Source organism: Mus musculus, chromosome 19 (assembly GCF_000001635.26).
Source record: "Mus musculus strain C57BL/6J chromosome 19, GRCm38.p6 C57BL/6J".
NCBI lineage: Eukaryota > Metazoa > Chordata > Mammalia > Rodentia > Muridae > Mus > Mus musculus.
The window spans coordinates 61,085,875-61,101,159 of NC_000085.6; the positions used below are offsets into that span (position 1 = coordinate 61,085,875).

General features: G+C 44.0%; 2 protein-coding genes across 5 annotated transcripts in view; one reads left to right on the forward strand and one right to left on the reverse strand.

The window, feature by feature from the left end:
- Nucleotides 1-10,094, forward strand: part of Grk5 (G protein-coupled receptor kinase 5) — a 206,409-nt gene extending 196,315 nt beyond the window's left edge. For 3 of the 4 annotated variants that reach the window (XM_006526697.4, XM_011247149.3, XM_017318066.2), the window contains 4 exons: nt 198-335; nt 4,037-4,174; nt 4,634-4,765; nt 6,020-10,094. In XM_006526697.4, coding sequence (XP_006526760.1) covers nt 198-335; nt 4,037-4,174; nt 4,634-4,765; nt 6,020-6,118 — 507 coding nt within the window. In that variant the 3' untranslated portion in view covers nt 6,119-10,094. The remainder of the gene's footprint in view (nt 1-197; nt 336-4,036; nt 4,175-4,633; nt 4,766-6,019) is intronic. The other variant, NM_018869.3, reaches the window with a different exon arrangement.
- The window catches only part of Zfp950 (zinc finger protein 950), an 87,005-nt gene that overhangs the window by 32,035 nt on the left and 39,685 nt on the right, over nt 1-15,285 (reverse strand). The gene's annotated exons all lie outside the window — the stretch shown is intronic.

Below are 15,285 nucleotides of genomic sequence, written 5' to 3' on the forward strand. Positions count from 1 at the left end.
GACAAAGATATGATCTGATCCTGTCCTTGCTGATGCTTCAGTTCTTCTAACTGGGGAGACATCCTCCTCCAGACTGAGTTTTAGGGGGTGGCACTGGGGAGGCTAGAGCTACAGTCACAGATGTTCCTTTGTCCTTCTGGCCTATGGGCAGATGGAAAGGCCCAGTCATATGACCTCACGAGACTCTCTTGTCACAGCTGCTCACCAAAGACTCGAAGCAGAGGCTGGGCTGCCAGGAGGAGGGGGCCGCCGAGGTCAAGAGGCACCCTTTCTTCAGGAACATGAACTTTAAGCGCCTGGAGGCTGGGATGTTGGACCCTCCCTTCGTTCCAGATGTGAGTAGCCACTATTGCTCCTAGGAGCTCTAAAGTCATCTCTCCAAGCTGTGTTTTCTATCAGACCCTGAGTTTTGCCTCACACAGTGCCTCAAATCAGCTAACCCATCTGGACTACCAAAGATTGCTCACTGCTCCTTCCTATACTCGACTACTTTGTGGCAGTGTTACAGGTCTCAGTGTCAGAATATGTACAGATGGGGTGTGAACTGGTTGTTCAGAGATTTAGGTACTCTCTCCAGAATAGGGCACCTAGACAACCTTCAGGTCCTTTTCTGTCCAGTGAAGTCCAAGACACCTCCCCTTTCTGAATCTGCCAGATATGTTATATTGAAGGTTGAAATGAGACCAAAATGGAAAATGAGTATTGAGGACCATCTCAGTTTAACTGAGCATCTACTGTCCGGTTCAATTAGGATTCTCCTTGGAGACACTCCACTGGGTCTGTATAACCCACGTTCACACTCACAAAGGAGCCCCACCCAGCAAGGTCTTTTTATGCTTCTATACTTTAAGTCCCAGCAGATTAAGGATCCTTGTTGGGGCCTTGGGGATGGAGCCAAGAACTGTGGACACTACAGAAACATTGGAGATGGGAACTAGCTTGTGTTAGCTCATGAAAGTTGACAGATGTGGTACACATCTCTTCTCAGCCCCCTTCTCAGACACCTCAGGACAAGTGCCTTCAGTAGATCAAGATGGGAGTGTTGACACCTTAACAACTGGAGAATATTACAAAGCAGAACTTTCCAAGACCCCTCTCCCAGAACCATTTGTTAACATTTGTGTGCACAGCACTGAGGAAGTAAGGAACACTCCTTGCATCTTTGGTGTTCTCCTATAAGTGAAGGTTCCCTGATCATCTGGGTAGGGATGGCAGCAGCAGATGTGGGGAGCCAGGACTAGCTACTGGATGCTGAACAGTGTCTATGGTCACCCACTGGAGACCTCTGTAGCCAGATGTGGCATCCACATCATAGGTCCAACCAGGGATAAAAAAATTTTTTTGACATTAAAAAGATTAAATCAGTAAGTACTACAAACCCCACATGAGAGAAAGTTCACAGTTGATTTGGAAATCATGGCAGTGACTCTCAAAATGGTTGCCCATTTGGAATCATCTAGGGAGTAAGAAAAGTACTTATCCTGGTTTGGGGATGTAGCTCAATTGGTAGAATGTTTCCCTAGTATGAATGGAGTACTGAGTTTGATCTCTAGGGGTGATAGTACACATCTGTAATCCCAGCACTTAGGAAGTGGAAGCAGAAGGATCAGAAATTCAAAATCATCCTTAGATGTACAGCCTGTCTGAGATGTTAGCCTGGACTACACAAGACCCTATCTCAAAAATGGGGAGAACAGCTGAGAAGATAACTCATCAATAAAATCCTTGCTTGCATTGCTATCCTCAAAACCCACATGAGAATCTCTGGGGCTCCAAACCAATTAGAGGCCTGTCTCAAAAGGAAGTGTATGGTGTTCCTAAGGATGGCACCCAAAATTGTCCCTGATCCCACAAGAAGTACTAATCTTATACCCAGGTCTCAAGTGGTCTTGGACCAAGCTTGGTCCATCAGAATTTTTCAAATTTTGTTTGTTGTTTGGTAGGTATTTTTAAGTTTGTTTAGAGCTGTGGTATAGCCACTAGCATCCCTAGATAATGTCTAATAGAGTAACAGAAAGGACACCACAGTTGTAGGCTGGGGCTTCGAAGCCTCCTCCTGTCCTTGGGCTACCTATTGCTGTGGTGATGGGATGAGATCACTTGTGACACAGGATATATTTCTCAACCTCTCCACATGCTCCAAGCTTTGTGCCCAGGCTCCAAGGAATGCATCATGAATAGGATACTGGGTTATTTCTACCATGGAAATCTCAGTCTGAAGAAGTGAAATATCAGCAAACACCCCTTAATAAAATTGGGACTAGGAGGTGGAGAGGGAAGGGGAGGTAGTGGAGGCATACTCAGAGTACTGGCTAGGCAGAGTTGAAAAAAAAATCTTCCAGGTCATGGAATGTTGCTTGGGAGGCAGCATCTCTGGTAATCAATGCAGCTAGCCATCTGGGACTGTCCTTGCCAAAAGTCTGAATTACTGAATAAACAGACATATTTTGTTACCCTGGGTGTGACAATGCGCACCCCCAGTAGGTTTCCAGGGCTACTCAGTGTACTGTATAGAGGTCAATATTCCCTCTCCCTGGTCCACAGTAAATGGTCCACATGGCATATGTCCCCTGTTCTGGGCAGCCAAGGCCCTTAGCATATCATTGGAATAGGTGATGAGGGAAGATTGTGGGCCCCAGAAACGGAAGACCCTTGTAAATTCCTGAAAGTGACCTGCCCCTATCTTGTCTGCCCACAACCACCTATTCATAGTTCTTCTTCTATCACCTCAGGTAATAACCACATCCATAATTCATAGGCACTGTTACTGGCTTAATCTTTTTCACTTCACTTGACTTTTTTCAAAACCAAAATAAATGTATCTCAAAAGGAAACTCTCTAAGAAAATAATAGCCATACGATGGTAAGTTTTGGCTTGTTAAGATTGTATCTCTGAGAACAATCACAACTCCAAAGGCCTGAACACATACCAAGGCCAGCTACATGGGCTTAGCATGTGCAGTCATCCTGGCCCTATTTAGCTTAATTCTCTATTAATTGCTGTCTTAAAATCTAATACTTTCTGAGCAGGGGACCCTATGTTTTATTATTTATTTTTAACTTTTTTATTCACTTTACATCCTGATCACAGCCCCACTCCCTCTTCTCTTTCCAGTCCCACCCTTACAAATCCCTCCCCAGATAAGGGGAGCTCTCCTGGGTTACCACCCTACCCTGGGGCATTTAGTCCCAGCAGGTCTAGGCACATCCTCTTCCACTGAGGCAGGGCCACATTGTCACAGCAACTCATACTCAGCACAGCAGCAACATTAAAACAGTATTATGGCCCAGGGGTTTCCATTATCCCTATTTGCAGGAATAAAGCTAAGGCTCTGAAGATACATGTGGCTTTTCCCAAGGCTCCTAAATTTCACAGTGAGGACTACCCGACATAGAGTCTTGATTAAACACATGGCTTACTGCCCTGCATGAGAAGGACCTGGAACATATTCCTGCTAGGGCCGTGCCGTGTAAACCCAGGCTGTCTTCTTTCTATGACACTATGTTTTGAGGCAGAGTCCTTCTTGTGCTTTTGCTCTGGTGCTGGGTTCAAAGCATCCATTCTCTCTGTAGAGGAACGAACCACAAATCCCAAACTGTGATGAGTGTAACCCCTTATCCAAAAGAAAAGATATTTGAAACAGTGCTATCTTCCTGATGCTTTTAGCTTCTTGGTGGCCAAGACAGCTGATGGGTGAGGTGCCCAGAGATTCCAGAAAGTGTGAACTTAGACACAGAGGTAACCTCTCATCTATTTGCACTTACCTAGAAAGAGACCACAAGTCTATGTGATCTATGTGTATAAGCCATGGTAAGAAGGAGCTCTGGACTGGGCAGCTGGGCACCTCCAACTCTCATCTCACTAGAACCTGGTCCCTTTTGCGGATCTGAGAGAGGAAAGCTCAGTCTGAGGACCCAAGTGGGTGGGAAGCTTAGGAAGATGTCTCCACTGTTCTCCATCAAAACCCTAAGGGCCAGGCTTGAGGACCTGACATCCCTAGGGAGGGCCCATGATGGATCCCTCTGTCTCTTGTAGCCCCGGGCTGTATACTGCAAGGATGTGCTGGACATTGAGCAGTTCTCCACTGTGAAAGGTGTCAACCTGGACCATACGGACGATGATTTTTACTCAAAGTTCTCTACAGGCTCTGTGCCAATTCCATGGCAAAATGAGGTAGGCAAGGCATACCACCAGCTTTTCTCCAAGGAAGATGGATGTTCAGAGAAAATGGAAGTGCAAGTGCATAGAAGGTCACTGGGTAGGGTAGCAGAGATTGGCCTGGGGGAGTGTGGAAGCCAACAATGTAACTGAGAGAGAACAGGTGGTGAAAGCAGCAAGGTGCCTTCCCAGGAGGTCTGCTGGAAATGGGAGGGAAAATGGAGCATTTTCTAGAGGCACAAATATTAAATTAAGGAAGTCAGCTGATCAGAATGCTGTAGGAATGATGGTCAAGCAAGCTATAGAATTTGGTTTGGAGGGGGAAGAGTGTACCTCTGGTAGATTCTCAGGGTGGAGTTACCTGGTAAGTTACAGAGGAGCCTTGTTGGGGGAGGAGCCAGCAGGGTGGGGAGAGTGTGTCTCAGAAGGAGATCCTATAGTGGGAGAGTGGTATTTCTGTTTTTGCTTCTCCAGATGATAGAAACAGAATGTTTCAAGGAGCTGAATGTGTTCGGACCTAACGGTACCCTCTCACCAGACCTGAACAGAAGTCAGCCTCCAGAACCGCCAAAGAAAGGGCTGTTCCACAGACTCTTCAGGCGTCAGGTGAGAGAGCCAGCCTGGCCAGCCTGGCCTTAGCTCTGGGACTTCAGCCCACTTCCATACACCAGAACTTTAGAATGAATGTTCCCTGCCTGCATGACTTGGTAGCCTGGAAATGTTAATTTGTCCAGAGTCTCAACACCCCTGCAGACAGAAGGGACAGGGACCCACATCAACAGTCTTGATACAGGGAAGTTGGTTCTTGTCACAGGACTGTATTACATTGAAAGATGCTGAACAATATTACCAACTTCTGCCCACTAGACATAGAGGTAAACTCAACTCAGAACCTCTTCTCTAATAGCCACCATTAAATGTTCTTTGCAAAGCAAAACAACCTCAGTCTAGAAAACACTGTACTGTTGTTCATCCCTGGCCCTTGCTAGCAGCCTAAGGAGTTTTCCCTTTGGGAATAGACTTTTTCCCCAGAGCTTATCCCTAAAGGAAGGATTGATATAGACCAAATGGAAGAACAGCTCTGGGGAAGATAACCCAGAAGCTCCACTCCACAGTTACAAAAGCAGCTTTAGCCTGACCGTTTAAGATGCTGGAGCCCCATGATTCTCATCTTAGAGTTTGGGAGCCTCTCTGTACTTGTCTCCTACACAAGGGTGCACCTGTAGTCCCTTGACCTGAAATCTTAAGTCTCTCTCTAAGGTAACAGGGATGAAGGTGGTTATTTATAGAGATGCTGACTCACTACCTATGGGTATTCTTGTGAAGTATAAACACACACGTGGGCTTCCATTGCCCTACTTCAGTTAAGTAAACTGAGGCTGAAAGAAGTCAAAGAACTTAAGCCTAGGTCACTCTGGTGACCCCACAGGCTATCTGTTATCTGGGAAACGACAGAAGCATCTTTAGGTGCATGGAAAGTGCTGTCTGAGCTCTGCCCCCTGCCAAGTTTGTGTGTTTTCAATAAGAACTTCATGTAAGTTTCACATCCTACTCATGGTTTTATAATATAATGAAAGATTTAAACATTTCCATCAAATAAAACTACAAGTTCTAGAAAGAAATTACTCTTTCCCTTTGCTCATAGATCATGAATCTTCCCAGGTATCAGATAAAAAGAAAAAACCCTCTGCTCAAGGAGCAGCCAGTACAATCAGGTCTGCAGGGGAAAATGCACAAAAGCAAAGAGAGGCAGGTTGGAACATTCTGGATTCTACTTCCCCTACTTCCCTAGATACCATAATGAGTCATCCATTAGCTTTGAATTTACCAAGAACTGACTCTCTCCTTTCCTTTCCTCAGCATCAAAGCAATTCCAAGAGTTCACCTACTCCTAAGACCAGTTGTAACCACCGAATAAATTCAAACCACATCAATTCAAACTCCACTGGAAGCAGCTAGTTTCGGCTCTGGCCTTGAAGTCAAAAGTGGAACCAGCTCAGAGCCTTCTACTTGGAAGCAGAACTTGTAGCCAGGGGAGCTTCCACTGTGGCTCAGTGGCCAGCAAAGCTCCAGTGGGAACTAAGATAGGAGACCGTTCCCCCAATAACAAACCTCCAAGTTTCTCAAAGAAATTTCCACTCAGGTCTGTTTTCCAAGGTGGCCCCAAGCTGGGGTGGACTAGAATTTTCCTTGTTGAACATTGCAATAGAAACCCAATGGGATATGACAGCTTGCACGGATTTTAATAGCATCCTAACTAGAACTGAATTTTGTCTTTATTATTTTTAAAGGAAAGTTTTGTAAATTTCTCTATTGTCTCTGTTTACATTTTGTATATTTGTATTTAAGTGAAAGTCAGACTTTGAGGGTGTATATTTTCTGTGCAGCCACTGTTAAGCCATGTGTTTTAAGACATTTTAGATTGGAGGGGGGGTTACAAAAATGTGACTCTAGACTTCCAGAGCCTCAAAAGAGATAATGTTTTTATTAAATATAGAAAATATCTCACTTTTTACCTTTAAAGACCTGATTACATCTATCTACATCCATCTCTCTGCCTTTTTCCCCCTCAGTGTAGCTATCACTCTCCTGTTGACTTGTAACAAGCTGAATGAAATGCCAGAATGCACTTGGGCCATCTCCCAATTCAAACACATCATTGGTAAGAGTACTTCTATGAGCAGGACTTAGACATTGCAGTGTCATTGGCCTCCTCCTGTAGGGCATCCAGCATATAGGGCAAGGAATCCTAAATCATTGGGATAGAGATCGTGGCTGCTAAAACCAGTGGTTTAAAGAGGTTTCTGTTATATTTGGGGATTTCTGTTATATATTCTTTTTAGGAGTTTGTACTGATGATAATGATGCGTCATGAAAACCCAAGTGTTCTCAATCATGGAACTATGGAGAAGTGTGAATTGGGATCCATCCTGAGTGACTACCTCCAAGTTTGTTTAGGCCTTGGCTGGTCAGCAAACTGGTCACCAGATCATGAACCTTCATGTGACTCCACTTATTTGTTGGCTTCTGTGACATGAAGAAAGTCTCACCAGGAAAATGGGATGCCTAAGAACAAGCCTAGGCACCAGTGAAGTATAAAGGCATCTCATTGTCACTTCCCCAGGAGAGGTGGGCCAGAGGCTGGTTCTAATTGGGCATCTCAAAGTCACAGGCAAAAAATCACTCCTGTAACACTTAGATGGGCTTACCTTTCTAGCCCTGGGGAGTTGTCACCTAGCCCCTGAAGCCCCTGAGGTAACAAAGAATACATTTGATCTCTCTTTCCCACCAGGACAGGGTGAGCAGCTAGTCTTACTGCTCCCTGGGAAGCTGAAGCTCTGAGTATGACTCTGCCTCAAAACTTGTCTCAGCCACCAATTACTAGGGTTTTTTACAGAATGAGGCAGGTGCTACCTGAATCAACCCCTGTTACAATGCAGACTCCTAGGCTACACCCCAAGCCTACTATGTGGTGATCTTATTTTGTAGTTCAGGCTGGTTTTAAACACATATCTTCCTGCTTCAGCCTCTGGAATTCTAAGGTTACAGGTGCATACTACCATGGAAACTGTATCTATACTAAGTATCTCAAACTTGGTGCACTTCCCCTTGTCCACTTGCTCCATACTGTAGTGTGAGAACTATTCCCCGGGCCTGTGAGTATGGCCATACCAAATGTGTTTTTTTGAGAGACCTGACAACTTTGGGTCTTGAGTTTGCCAGGAAAAGAATCCCAAGCATATCAGTCTCATATCTTTGATTCCAAGCTCTCCCAAGGCTCATTGCTAGAAAAGAGCCTTTGGGAATGATCATTCTGAAATCAGTTAACCAAGAGAGCAGCCAGGCTCCATGGTGAAAAATTAACTTCAAGCCTGGCTCCCAGGCTATTTCTGAACTTTTCTTGGGCTGAGCATGAAGCAGATGCAAGTGACCGTATTCAGGTTCTACTGGGGAGCAGGACACTCAGTACTCCCAGATCATCAAGCCCTTGCTGACACTTCTTTCTTAAGGAAAAGAATTATCGTCTTCCTGGGATGGTCATCAGCCTCAGCCACACACAATCCCTGCCTCCTCCTTACAGGTTTGTTTCTTACTTCCCCATCCACGGCTGTTTAACTCTTAGGAACTCTTAGGAAGCAGTTTCTCCTTAGGCCTCAAAGTCAAAGCAATGTCCATTGTAGCAGAGAATCCCCAAGGGGGGGAAATGCAAGTCTGTCTACCAAGAGTTCCCATCATGAGGTCCTGAAAGGCCTGTACATGGAAATGTGCCTGAGTGCCTGTGGGAGGTAAGGAAAGTCATGTGATTCAGTCTTTCACTCATGGCTTCATAACAGAACAGTGTGTGAAAACTGGCTCTCCTCCCTAAGTCTTCCTCCTGCTTGTGTTTCTGTAGCTGCATTTTTAGAAGGTTTTTTTTGTTTAATGAAAACAAGCCTTCTGCCCTTTCACCTGTCCAGGAGAAAGTGTGTGTGGCTAATGAACAGACTGTGTTGTGTATCTGAGCTCTTTGCAAAAGAGCCTTTCTTCGAGGGTGGCATTTTTCTCACCAAATTTCCACTGACTTGGAATGAGAAGCTTCTCTGCTTTTGCTGTTTGGGAGATAGGCCTCTGCTATGATCATTCTGACTTACAATTGTCCATTAAACCCTTCAGGAGGGGACTCAGAATATCAAGAAGGCCTGATCCCTACCTTCCAGGAGGACGGTGTCTATCCTCTACTTGAGCCAGGCTCCATGCTCACCCAGCTCTCTAGGGGCTGAGTCTGGCAGCAGCCACAGGGCTAGTCTCTGAGATGTGTTGTTCTCTTGGAGGGGCAGCCAGCAAGAGGCTTGCCACACAGATACAGGCAGGTAGCTCCAGTAACAAGCATGCCTCATAGTTACTGACCCTTGATGTTTCTGATGAGTCCATGTGCGTGGGGACATGAACATGGCACATCTTTACATTAGAGGAGCAAGTAAGATGGGAATCTGCCTCATAACTGAGGCCAGCCCCAAAGAAAGCTGAGATCAGAAAGTTTCCATGGAACTTAGCCCCACTGTTGAAATCCATTTTTTTTTGAACCCTGTACTTTCTTGAAAGTCTGGCTCTACTTTCCATCAAATTCACTGAGCTACTACCCTCAACATAGAGCAAGCAATGCAACTTCCTGTAGCTTAGCATTCTAAGCCTTGATAAAGGAAATGGTGGCAGCTTCTTTGGACAATTAGAGTTCACAAGAGAAGAATAGGAAAAAATGATTCAAACAACACTGGACTCTTCTCATGAGCTATTGTGTGCTTGCTTTTCTGGCTGTATCCTTATCCCTTTCCGAGGGTCTCCCATCTTCATAACCTAATACCCTGAGATAAGACCTTATTGCTTCTTAGGTTTTACTATGGAAAGGCAGTATAAAGCCTCTTCCTCCAAACTACAATTGATATGCCTACCCTTGGATCACCTTCTGTACCTATTTATACAACCAGCCACCCAGTTATTGAAGCTGACAGGCATGTAGGCCAGATTCTGCATAGGCACATATGATGCCTCCTCTGAAAAGTCTTGACTCAGGACAATGGTTTAACATATGACAAACTAGCTCACCCTAGGGAAGAAGTACCCTTTACCCTAAAAGAAGATGCTGGGCATTTTTCCAGTTCAATGACACACCATCCTATAATAGATCACAAGTAAATGTTGTCCATTAGAAAGGCATTGTGGCTACTGGCATTGTTATAATAATAACTCTATTTTCCAAAAGTTTCTATTTTTTTCCCAGGGAGATTTTAGCATTAATGAATGAATGTGGGTCCATCTTGGAGGTTATTGTCAATGATAACAGCTTCTGTTGTGCTGCTCTGAACCTCACATGTTCCATTCACTATGTCACAGTGCCACCTTGTCTAGCCACAACCACTGTTATTTTATAGAGAAATAAATTCCTTAATGAACATAACATTGCAATTTCCTTCTGTGGAGGCACTGACCTCTTTCATCTGTATGACAATTGCCTGAAAAATGCCCTTACTGTCTGCTGTGACCCTTCTGTTAACCTTTTCTCAAGCCAGTTCCACCCTACCCAAATCTGGCCCACATACTGACCATACCTAGAACTGACATTACATGGCCCAACTCTGATAGGCAGTACAAAAGGAAGCCAGCAAAACTCTTATAGGCCATCTGCTTTTGAACCCAAACCCTGTAGGCCTTAGCCATGGGGGAAAAAAGTTGACTGTCAGAGCTGTACCAAGTGGCTTCTAAAGGACACAGTGAAAACATGAGATTTGGAGCATACGGGCCTATATCCTAGAGGACCCTGCCTATCTCTGGATCCTTTTTGATATGGAGTGAAGATGGGGGCAGATCCCACGTTTTTCAGAGTAGTAGTGTTTAATTGTCCTGAGGAAGAGAACGTTCCCTATTTGGCATGGGAGCCTCTTGCAGCCCCCCCCCGGAAGTTTTTTGGTAAAGTGTTGCCCCATTTGTCTGTTGTTGATTTGCATTCACTAGTCCAATGTCTGCCTGTGCCACATCTCTTACATATTCCAGGAGGCCTGGCTCCCTTTAGGATTAATTTGGTTTTCTCTGCAGTTTCTTTTGAAATGATCCTACACACCACAATTAAGACATTTGAGATTTTGGGTTGTCTCAAGGCCTCTAGTGGTGGCTTCTCCTATTAAGGTCATATAAGATGCATGAGGTCTAACATCAAATATATGTCTAATCCACTTATCTATTGATGCTGACCTTGCCTTCAGTGGTCTGATTACTTTTTTTGCATTCAGGATTTGAAATTTTAAAAACTAAGACTCAATTGGTGCCTTTCTTGCTAATGGGTCCAATATACTTTCTACAGTGGAATTCAACCTTTGCAGAAGGCAAGGAATGTTTCTTTTGGACCTTGCATGGCCTGAGAAAAATGGTTCAAGTCTTTTCCCTGTTTTCACGGCCTTGTCCCAGGCATTTATGGCTGCCAAGTGACAAATGTCAAGGTTTCTTCATCATATTCAGCCTTCACCTCTACCTCAGCAAAACAACCCTTACCAAGCAGCTGGTCTCTAGAAATAATTATACTTCTGACTTGACTTTGTTGTGCTTCTTTTCCTTCGTTTATCTTCTCTATGAGAACCATTGTAAATATGACTCAGGTTCTAATATTGTTTTTACCATATCCTTCCAGTCCTGGGGCATTATTCTATAATTGCCCAAGAAGTCAAGATTTGTTTCACGAGTGACAGGTACATTCCAAAATTAGTGACATGTTCCTTTAAATTTTCTCAGTTCTAACACATCCATGGGTTGCCATTCAAATTCTTGATAATTTTGTGGGTGATTATCATCCACTGTCTTTGTTGTGTACTAACCAGATAAACTTTTTAAAAAATATTTTTATTAGGTATTTTCCTCATTTACATTTCCAATGCTATCCCAAAAGTCTCCCATACCCCCCCCCACACACACACACACACAGTCCCCTATCCACCCACTCCCACTTTTTGGCCCTGGCATTCCCCTGTACTGAGGCATATAAAGTTTGCACGACCAATGGGCCTCTCTTTCCACTGATGGCCGACTAGGCCATCTTCTGATACATATGCAGCTAGAGTCAAGAGCTCCGGGGTACTGGTTAGTTCATAATGTTGTTGCACCTACAGGGTTACAGATCTCTTTAGCTCCTTGGGTAATATCTCTAGCTCCTCCATTGGGGGCCCTGTGATCCATCCAATAGCTGACTGTGAGCATCCACTTATGTGTTTGCTAGGCCCCGGCCTAGTCTCACAAGAGACAGCTATATCAGGGTCCTTTCAGCAAACTCTTGCTAGTGTATGCAAAATTTATAATTCTTATTACCTGATCCAGAGTTTCTTGTACCTTTGTCTCCCTCTGGTGTTCAATTAATGACACTACAGCCCTCTCCAATTCTTTTATTTTCAGGAAGGGGCTAACAGTAGCTTCTGTGCTTCTGAGACATCTCTGTCTTTTGTTTGGGTTGTAGCTAGCAGCCTGTGCACCGATCTCAGGCAGCCTAGAGTGCAAGTAGTCGGGAGAGTGGGTCTGATTGTCCTGTGTTCTGTTTAGACGTGGGAGATAATGGGAAAGTGAGCATGGGAGGGCTTGCTTGGCTGGAGATGCCTGCATCAGCCTGCTGTGCCTGTGAGAAGGCTCTGGAAAATTAGCTGCTGTTTTTGTCCAACTTTTGACCCTTAGCTGTGAAGGCTGCTTCATAGGCAATCATGCCCCAGGGTCCTTGGTCCCTCTTTAGACTCAGGGAACCCCAACTGTGTTGTGGCACCCCTTAGACCCACTCTAAGTGGTGTTTAATTTCCACCCTGCTTCAACTGTAGAACTCAGCCCTAGTTGTTTATATTGGGGGTGGGGGTTAGGCTTTTATCTGAGGTTAGTTTGGTTCTAAGCCCAAAGTAAGGTGCACCAATGAATAAGCCCATATTAAACAGACACACACACACACAATCCATTTATTATAATTATAAGCCATATGCCCTGATTGGTCAGATCTAGTACTATACTAACTTATTACCCAGCTATGAGACCCTTGCTACTTAAGACTTCTCCATCTGGTCCATCATGGCTTCCCTCCTCTTCCTCTGTCCTTTCATTCTTCTTCCTCTCTCTGTCTACACTCTCAAACCTCTCTCTGTCTACACTCTCAAACCTTCAGTCCCATCTTTCCCTTCCACTGTTCAATCACATGCTCTCCTTTGCCTTTTTTGATCAGTTAAAATGGGGAGAAGGTTTGCATGACATCACCTGAGTACATGATGGACTGTTCATCATGTAACATCAGAATACAAACATCAGGCCAATCCACCACAGTATATATTTAGTTAAAAGATATTACATTATTTCCCCTTTTTTTGTCCTCCATCCACCCCTTGCCAAAAACTTTCCTTCCAACTTCTCCCTTGTTAAAAACATGAATAAATATGTTGCTAAGTCCATTTTTGTTGGTTGTATGTATATGGTTTCATGGCTGACCACATTGTATTGGATAAACAATTTAGGGAGCTCATCCCTGCCTGAGGCTAATTCTCTCACCTGGAGAAGAATTCCACTTTTTAATAAGCAACAGATGTCTGACCTTCAACTAGGTTGCCTTATACAGGAAACATCAAAAACGGAAAACTTGGTTGGAAGATACCTTAGAAGTTTCTTCCAGAGCACCCAGATTCTATTCTGAGTACATATGAAAGCTCATATCTCTCTCCTCCCCCTCCCCCTCCCCCTCCCCCTCCCCTCCCCCTCCCCTCCCCTCCCCCTCTCCAGGGTTTCTCTGTATAGACCTGGAACTCACTCTGTAGACCAGGCTGGCCTCGAACTCAGAAATTCGCCTGCCTCTGCCTCCCAAGTGCTGGAATTAAAGGCATGCGCCACCACTGCCCGGCTTCACTATTATATCTTAACTCCTGTTCCAAGGGTTCTAACACCATCTTCTGGCTTTTGTGGCTAACATGCATGAGTGGGATACAAAGAGATGCATGAAAGAAAACATCATACACATAAAATAAGGACTGTCTTAGGGTTTTACTGCTGTGAACAGACACCATGACCAAGGCAAGTCTTATAAAAAGCAACATTTATTTGGGGCTGGCTTACAGGTTCAGAGGTTCAGTCCATTATCATCAAGGTGGGAGCATGGCAGTATCCAGGCAGGCATGGCACAGGAGGAGCTGAGAGTTCTATGTCTTCATCCAAAGGCTGCTAGTGGAAGACTGACTTCCAGGCAACTAGGGTGAGGATCTTATGCCCACACCCACAGTGACACACCCATCCCAACCAGGTCACACCTATTCCAACAAGGCCACACCTCCAGATGGTGCCACTCCCTGGTCCAAGGATATACAAACCATCACAAGGACTAAAATTCTAATTCTTTTTAAAAAAATGAGAGAATGTGAACCATAAAACTTATTTTGCAAGCTGTCATAATGCATTTTTTAATATCAGCACTCCAAACAGAGTTAGGGATGTGCGTACACACACACATAACACAACACAACAAAACAAAACTGAATTACAGGAAATGGAGTATTAGAGAATTGAGACAATGCAATACCTCTTAAAGTCAATTCAAGTGTCTGATACTGGTGCCTATACAATCGTTTTCAAAAATGAATATCTCCAAGGATGGTAGCACATGCCATTAATTTCAGTATTGGGAGGCAAAAGCAGGCTGATATTCATGAATTTGAGGCCATGCTAATTGACATAGTGACTTCCTAAGTAAGACCCATCTCAAAAAGACCTAAAAACTAGAAAGGGTGTATATAATTTTCATTTGTTTTCTTTGAGACAGGGTCACTTTTGAAACTCCAGTTGGCATGGATTTACTAAGTATACTATATTGTATAATACATACTGTGTCTTTAGTAAATACCTATACATATATATTTAATCCTGTGCTTTTGTACCTACATTCCTATCATGGGAGTCTTTTACAGAAGAGAAAGCTTCCAAATAATTTGATATTGGTATGGTTAGAAATAGGAGAGGGTTATTAACAGGGTTGTTTCTTCATGGAAGTCTACCCTCAAAAACATGGGACTTACACTACCTGTTCTAGAGCTAAAGTTAGAACAAACTCCTGGCTGGTTTGTGTAGTTGAAAAGGAAGACTTTTCTACATTCAGATATTTCTCAGAACATTTCTGTATAGTTGCCTTTCTATTGTGATGAAACTTACACTGTCCAAGGCAATTTATAAAAAAGAAAGCATTAAGCTAGTTTTGCAGTTCCAAAGGGTTAAAGTCCATGATGGTCAAGTAATCACACGGCAGAATGAAACTATGAGCTTATGTTGTGAACTTCAAGCAAAAGTAGAAGGTACACTGTGCGTGGTCAGAAGCTTTTGAAGTCTCAAAGCCCACTTCCATGATGCACCACCTTCAAAAAGGAAAAGTTCTACCAACTATAGAAATAAGTATTCAAATATATGACTATGGTGCCATTTCCATTTAACCACCAGGCTTTCTCAACTCTGGGATGGTGATCACTTTTTACCTGACCACATTCTACCTTAAGTGAGACGTTATGTTACCAACATACAATGCCACAGAATGAACATTTCTAGTCCACAAGAAGAAGGAATTGGTGAGGAGGAGAAGGAAGAGGAGGAGGAGGAGAAAAAAG